The sequence below is a fragment of the Austrofundulus limnaeus genome, unplaced genomic scaffold (assembly GCF_001266775.1).
Source record: "Austrofundulus limnaeus strain Quisiro unplaced genomic scaffold, Austrofundulus_limnaeus-1.0 Scaffold10, whole genome shotgun sequence".
Lineage (NCBI taxonomy): Eukaryota > Metazoa > Chordata > Actinopteri > Cyprinodontiformes > Rivulidae > Austrofundulus > Austrofundulus limnaeus.
Window position 1 is genome coordinate 1,713,814 of NW_013952412.1, and position 7,374 is coordinate 1,721,187.

Here is a 7,374-nt window from a genome sequence, read left to right on the forward strand (position 1 = left end):
GTGTTGTAGAAATACTGCAATAATCACCACACTAATAGTAATAATGCTGGCTGAAATATATTATTTTAAGCCTCCATTTATCAATTTGTTGCATGTTAGATTCATGGTAATGTGCATTTAAAGATGTAAGTTTTGGGGGGAAAGTATTTAAAAATGTCTAAATGACTACCTCCATGACCCCAACATTGGAGACTTCTGCTCTAGAGCAGTGGTTCCCAAACTTTTCAGCTTTTTGACCCACAAAAGAACCACAGCAGAGACCTGTGCCCCCAAATATCTTTAATTAATAAACATGATCATAATAACATTCATTGAGCTACTTTTATCTATTTTAAGTAGACTAACCTCACTCCTTTGTAACAACTAAGGCAAAAAATATTTTAAAATGTAAATAGATCTGAAAATAATTTTCTAGACCCCAGCATGTTTGGGAACCGCTGCTCCAAAGCTCTGACTTCAAATCTTATTCATTATGACTGTAATCTACTTGTTTCATCCTGTGTCACAGCTGCATAACAGAAGGAGACATAAAAACAAATGAAATTAGAATTTTATTGGTAGACATTTCCCCCCCGAGCTGTCCACCATACGGACAAGACCCCTTACAGTCCCCCACCTCAAAATAAAGCATCTGCTACTATGTTCCCACCAAAAACTGTTTAAATACTATAAAAATAAATCAATTGCACAAAACATGACATTTTGCTTGTGATTAACTTTGTGCAACACGTATAGAAAATGCATATGGAGAAAAAAAACAGACAACTCTCAAAGCAACATAAAACCTTGTACTATAAACAGATTAGTGATGTAACTAGTAGAGCTTGAATTAAAGCACTCAATAATGAGACTGCTACAATCCATTTTACTAACTAAAATCAGTTTACAGTGAAAATCATATTCTGGTGCTCCAGTTTGGACTTACTGAACTTTTCATGTGTTGAAATTCAGCGACGGTGCAACTTTAAGTAGTGTTTCCTAAAAAGCGTCACATTGAGTCACTGAACAAAATGCGATTTACCAGATTCTGGGGTTTCACCTGTGAATTTGAGCACCCAAATGTGTTGAGAAAGAAAACATCTGTTTTAATCAAACAGCTGGAATGTTGGTCTTAAGTCCTGGGGGCAAAGCGAAGATATTTTAGCTAAACATCTAAAAAAAATAACAAATCCAAAACTTCCAACTTTACTCAAATATTTTCAAATGAGCTAAAGTACCAAAGCCAACCTTTAGGAAATGTTTTACATTTTGAATGTTATGGTTGTGACGAGGGGAAGGTAAAGCATGTGTCCCATGGCAGATCATACACACGCTTTTTGTATGGATGTGCAAACACTGCACACAGTTGGTGCTGTAAATTAAGCTATTACAATATAAGTATTACAATAGAAAACAAACTGGTGGGGGGGTGGGGGGAGGGTAAAAATAAAAAAAAATAAATCGGGGAATAACTATTATTTGGCTGGAGTTCAAATTTGTTGCGGCCTATTTACAATTATCAACATGGAATACATTCAAATCCATTTTCAGATTGCTTTAACGTGTTTTCTTGGAGTTTAAATCCACGTTTGGTGGAACTTTTAGGCAACGGTTAGTCAGCGCACACCCTGAATCAAACTAAAATCAAACCAGCTCCACCCATTGTTCATTCCTGTTGGATCACGTCTGCTACACGTGTACATATCAGAGTTTAGGTTTTTATTTGTAAAACTGAACGGAAAATTTGTGACATGTGGACCTCTGTGCAACTCAAAGGCAAAAACTCTAGAGTTACTCTGAGGTTTAAATTCAGACCTGCTCGTCCAGTTAGCTCACCCAATATCAGCAGCAACAATCGGTTTGTGTTTTTATTCATTAGTCTTTTTCATCTCATCCACATTTTTTTTTAAATAAGGTCGTCTGACACAGAGAGGACATAAGGCACAGACATACTGTACAGATGCTGGATCAAGACAAAAAGAGTACAATCATTGTGGCTTTTTCTAACTATTTTGCATCTCAGATGTTCATTTTGTTTAGTGTGTGATCATGTTGTGGATCTGTTTGATTTTCTTAGTTAAAGTCCTGCAGGTGAAGTCCAGAGACCAGCTAGTGGTCCTGATCTCAGATTCAATCCCACCAATGAGGAGCACTCAGCTGCACGTTTCATCCCTGTACCTGAACAGATTCTTATAATAATCAGACCCACTGTTTTAACAGTATTTCCCTTTTTTTTTCACAACAAACCAACACTCTCCTGTGATTATTATGACAAACTTGCAGCATTGCACAAACATGCTTTCATTTTGAACCCATTCTTGGTCAGCAGAACGTACACAGAGCGTGTTCCAATTTGAGATAATCTACTTAAAACGTCAAGAAAACCATGGAAACAGCTCAGATTTAGAGGAAATTTAGCCTTGCATGTAGAAGACAATTATTTTTATTTAGTTAGGATTGTGATTTAAGAAAACGAGTGAGGCTCACCTGCATGTGGGGGGGCCAACAGCTTTTAATGTGAGGCTTTTTAACAAGCCAGATTATATTTATTTCCATATGATTAAACAAAAACTCTTTATGACTTTGTAACCAGAACCACCTGAAGTTTACCATCTGCCAAGTGTTGGTCAGAACTAATCTTTAATAAAGATGTTAATAAAATGATAGTTTTTATGTATTTTACAGACACAGTACAGTAAATATTTAAATGCGTTACATTCTGCTTTGTTGCTAAGACAACCTTTGTGTTAAATTGTTTAGATTGATTTGAGAATGTGTGTTTCAAGTGTTTTCTAGGTTAAAAATGACTGATTTTGAAACTAACGTCTGCATTTGATTTGTCCTAACTTAAACAGAAGACATGCATGAAGTTTGTTCCCTAAAGACGATGTCACCTCTGTTTTTATTTCTAAGTGTTTTGATATAAAAAAAAAGAAAAGAAAAAAAAAAGCCTCTTTAAGATCCATCTTCAGTCAAAGGAAAATTCACATCCCTGATTTCCTGGTTGACCGTGTTCCCATTCAAATCCATGAATCCATCCAGGATGTGGTGCATTATGCTTTAGTTAAAAGTCGTTTTCATTGACATTTCTTCAGTAATGAGTCAGAAGCAACAGCCCTGAGGTATGGCAGCTCAAAGAAAAGAGTTTGATTGGAAAGATGCTCAGTTATAATCTTCTTGTGCTCCGTAGGGTGGCAGCAGAGGGAACATTTGTTGGCTGTTAGGAGGCAAAAATCACACAAGATGTCAAAAGTAAGACCCACGTGATGATGGTACATCTATGAACAGCATTTTTTTTTTTAATCTTTCCAATCTGCAGCAGTGAGATTCAACCACTTCAGATGATCTTGAAGGCAGCGAGATGAAGATGGAAGCAAAGGTGGGTGTATTTTTGAATTTTATGAATTCTCTCTGCATCCTGGCGGGTAAATCACTGCAGGATAAAGACGAAGCAGAGGATGAAGGCTAGTGTGGGTTTTGTTTTTAGTAGATATCCGGCAGATTCTGGTAGTTCCTGTCGAAGTAACCGCCTGAGTAGATCCAGTCCTGGGAGCCGGTGTAGGGGTTTGTGCCCATCTGGAACCACCTAACGCACACAGACAGATTAGAAAAACATTTGTTTTCACATTTCTGAACTTTTCCTATAAGATTGTTTTTCCATTCATTCATCATATTTTACCATTTAACTTGCTTTATTTCCTCATTCTAAGAATAGGTCATTTGTTAATTTATTCATTTTTTTTTACACATACAGTCTCCTGATATATAACATGTTCTATGTTATGTTGAGTTTCTGGTAACACAAAACGCGACTTGAACTTGGATAGATCACCACGTTAAACAACAGAAGCAGTTAAAAATGTTGGCAGCTGGCCTGAGCAGGTTAACAGTTTATCAGGTGTAAAAAGATGAGGGACGGCTGCTTTAGGTGGATGACAGAACGCTGGAGCACCCAGAGTCTGTGTGCTCGTTCGCTACCTGGTTCTCCACTCCTCGTTAAGCTTGGCTCGGTCCTTTCTGGCAGCTCTTTGTTTCTCTTCCAGTCGCTCTTTCTCCCTGCTCGCCTCATCTGTAGGGCAGGAAACAAAGACAAAAGTTTCCACGTATTATATGTTCAAGACGTTTGCTACAAATAAAAATGAAAGGTTTCATTTTGAGTTTAAATATTTTTTAAAAAAGGGGACATTTCATGCTTTTAAATCCTTTATTATTATTTTTGTTTGCACATTTAAAATCATTCCGTTTGTGTCTATTTAAAATGGAACTGCAATGCTTTCTTGCAACTCCTCTTTCACCTCTTTTCTGACGTGTGTCTCAGATCAACTCGTTTTCAGGCTGTCTCTTTAAATCCAAACGAGGCGCTTCACACCCCAAGTACACAACAAAATGCATTTAACATCTAAAAAAGTGGATTTTGCATGACATGTACCCCTTTAAAATCCTGAGCTTCATTCTAATATCAAACATCCAGGTGATTCAAATCATATTACCCATGTTTCCATTCTCCATGGCTCGGATGTCAGGCCTGAAGCGGCAATCGGTGGGGGCTAAGGTGGCCTCCATGCCCGGCTCCAGCTCGTTGAGAGACATCGCAAAGTTTGTGAAGTTGTACATCTGAGGAGGAAGGAAAAACACTGCTGAGTGTTTGTACTGATAAATTAATCCCAGCACGTTTATGTTAAATGTGTCAAAGCTTTTATTTTGAAACACTAGAGACTGTGAGAGAAGAAAATAAACAGTGACTTTGTGTAATTTACACCTGTATGTGTTTGTGTGGTGCAATTTACACCTGTGTGTGTTTGTGTGTGGATTTTATATAATTACCATCACAGAGTGTGCTGGTCTGGACTCTATCCTCCACAACAGAGTACTTCCTGGTACTACAGACACCGTCTCAAGGACCTCAGGCATATCATCTGCTTCGTCATTCTCTGGTTTCCCAAGAGCCTCCTGGAAATTTCCCATTTAATTTGAAACATTATTAAACAGAAAAGATTTAACTAAATGTTCAAGATCACATTGAATTCTAAGAATTGAATCAACAAACAGTTATCTATTGGAACAGAGGTAATCTGATGAATGTTTGTTTTTTGTACTGAGTTACAAATCTGCCAGCACACTAAGGCAGAACACGACGGAGCCCGCGACACGGGAGATTATTTTTCTTTTGTGTTCCCACACAATAGTATTGCGTTACCTCGCAAAAATAGTTTATCAATGTTGTGCCTGCCGGTTTATTAACAAACTCAAATGTTCACCATTAGCGAGTTAGCCTACTGCTTTAATTCAGCTTCAGAATGAATATATCACACAACCACGCATGGAAGTATGTCATATGCCGATATTTTAACGCAGTGCAGCCACGCAACATCAATGTCAATTTCACGAATTTGTGGCGACATCCTGTTTTGGTAACTGGATATTTCAAAATAAAAGTCTGATTTAATTCAGTTCATATTCAAAGCAATATTACGAGGGAACGCAAAGGTATTGCGAGGGAACGCAAAAGGAAAAAAAATCCCCCAGGTCCCCTCGCTGGCTCCGTAGAACACAACGTTAGCGCTGAGCCTTATGTTTTTCTCAAATAAAAAAATAAAAATAAAACATAGTTGAGGACACAACCAAGAGAAAATTAGGTTTAATTCTATATTACCAGACAGAAACTACAAACAAAATTATTTTCTCGGTCTAAAAAGCAACAAAGTTCAGCCTCACAGTTTTTTTGGTCTTTTGGTTGTCGCCTTTCTTCTCCGACTTCTTGTGGGCCTCGTAAGCCTGAGGGTCGACGCTCCACATGCACTCCGTCCACTTGCCATATATGATACAGAGCTTCTTTTTACTGGAAAAAAAACAGAAAAGGAAGAGGAAGTAGAAAAGATGAAGTTAAAAAAAATGAAGTATTGTGGGGAGGATAAGTTGAGAGACGAGGAGAAAAGATGACAAAACAAAAAGGTGAGAGTAGAGAGAGATTTTATCAGAAAAGAAAAAAGAAAAAAATAACAGGGAAATTATATTTTAAAGGGAAAAAACAATGTTTAAAGGTCTAAATGTTTGATCAAATAAATTTCACACTAAAAGTGACGTCTAACCTCTTGTCTTGGATGTATCCTTCAACTTTGTGCAACTCTTTGCCAAACATCCCACATGGCTTAAAATTCAGCACACACTTCTCTCCAGTGCTGCAAAAGAATAAATAAATAAATAAATAAATAAATAAATAAATAAATAAATAAATAAATAAATAAAAATAGAAAACATCTCATTGCTTGCTGAGTTTGAATAAATTACAGAGAAAAAAATCTAATTAAGTTAAAAGAAATACTGATTTCTGAAGGCGACAGAATAAAATTTATGAAATAAACCTTACATTTTCCCACTCTACAAACCCCGGTTTGCTTTATTGGATGAACATAACGATTAACATTTAAACCTCAATGCTGTGTTTACATGTTTTCTAGGTTTTCAACCAATCAGTGCAGCAGTAAACGGTGCGAGACGACTACACAGCCTGCGGCGTGAATCTGTGCCATGGTGTGAATATGGTAAGAACCAGGAAAACATGAGCTTTTCACAGCTTTCTTGGACAAACACAGCTTAGAGAAGTGATTGTTTGCCAGGGAGCACAGAGAACAAACAAGCTTCAGTCGCATATATCACAGCAAACAAAAGCTGCGGTTCTGTTTCTTTCCTTAGATGGCATCTAAACAGTGGATATTTATAGATTCTAATTAGAAAGTGGACATAAGACAAAGTAGTGGTGCTAAATATGGGGTATTTCTTATGTGTGACTGTGCAGCTTTTAATAATAAATCACTGTCATGATTACTGTGAGTTTGTCAGGGAAGAAAAAGAGTTGCACGGTGGTTTCAGTAGCTGCAGTGCATCATGTACCTGTGGTTGACTATTTCCACCGTGCCATACTGCTCTATCCACAGTTTGCCCAGGATGATGTTATGCACGCAGCAGTAAGGATTACTCCATGTGTACGCTTCATTGAGCCTGAAGGAGGAAGGGATGGAGTAAAGATGATGAGGGTTTGTATGAAGTTATAGAAATACAAACAGGAAAAAATGACATGAACAAATATTTCAAAGTCTCACTTTAGCAGTTCTAGTGTGATTGTTCCCCTCGGCTCTGCCTCAACACTTTTGCCCCAGAACTTGAGTTTTGGGTAAATCGAGCCGTGGAAGACAAAGTCTCCAGCTAGGCTCTCTGCGTGGAAGGCACTGACTGGAGGATGATGGGATACTTGCTCCGATACCAGCCGGAAACCAAGTTCTTCTCTGCAAAAAAGAAGAATTTAAAAGAAAATTCATTGTACAGGTGGGGAGTGATCTTAACAAAAAACTTGTGTGTGTGTGTGTGTGTGTGTGTGTGTGTGTGTGTGTGTGTGTG

The 7,374-nt window shown here is 37.7% G+C and overlaps 1 protein-coding gene across 1 annotated transcript in view; it reads right to left on the bottom strand.

Annotated features, from left to right (window-relative positions):
• Positions 1-538: 538 nt before the first annotated feature.
• The window catches only part of LOC106513107 (oxysterol-binding protein-related protein 2), a gene marked incomplete in the record, with an annotated part of 25,485 nt that continues 18,649 nt past the window's right edge, over positions 539-7,374 (bottom strand). Inside the window, 8 exon segments of the mRNA XM_014001782.1 lie at positions 539-3,565; positions 3,958-4,048; positions 4,470-4,593; positions 4,804-4,929; positions 5,695-5,818; positions 6,069-6,158; positions 6,871-6,978; positions 7,080-7,262. Of these exon segments, the coding sequence (XP_013857236.1) occupies positions 3,463-3,565; positions 3,958-4,048; positions 4,470-4,593; positions 4,804-4,929; positions 5,695-5,818; positions 6,069-6,158; positions 6,871-6,978; positions 7,080-7,262 (949 nt within the window).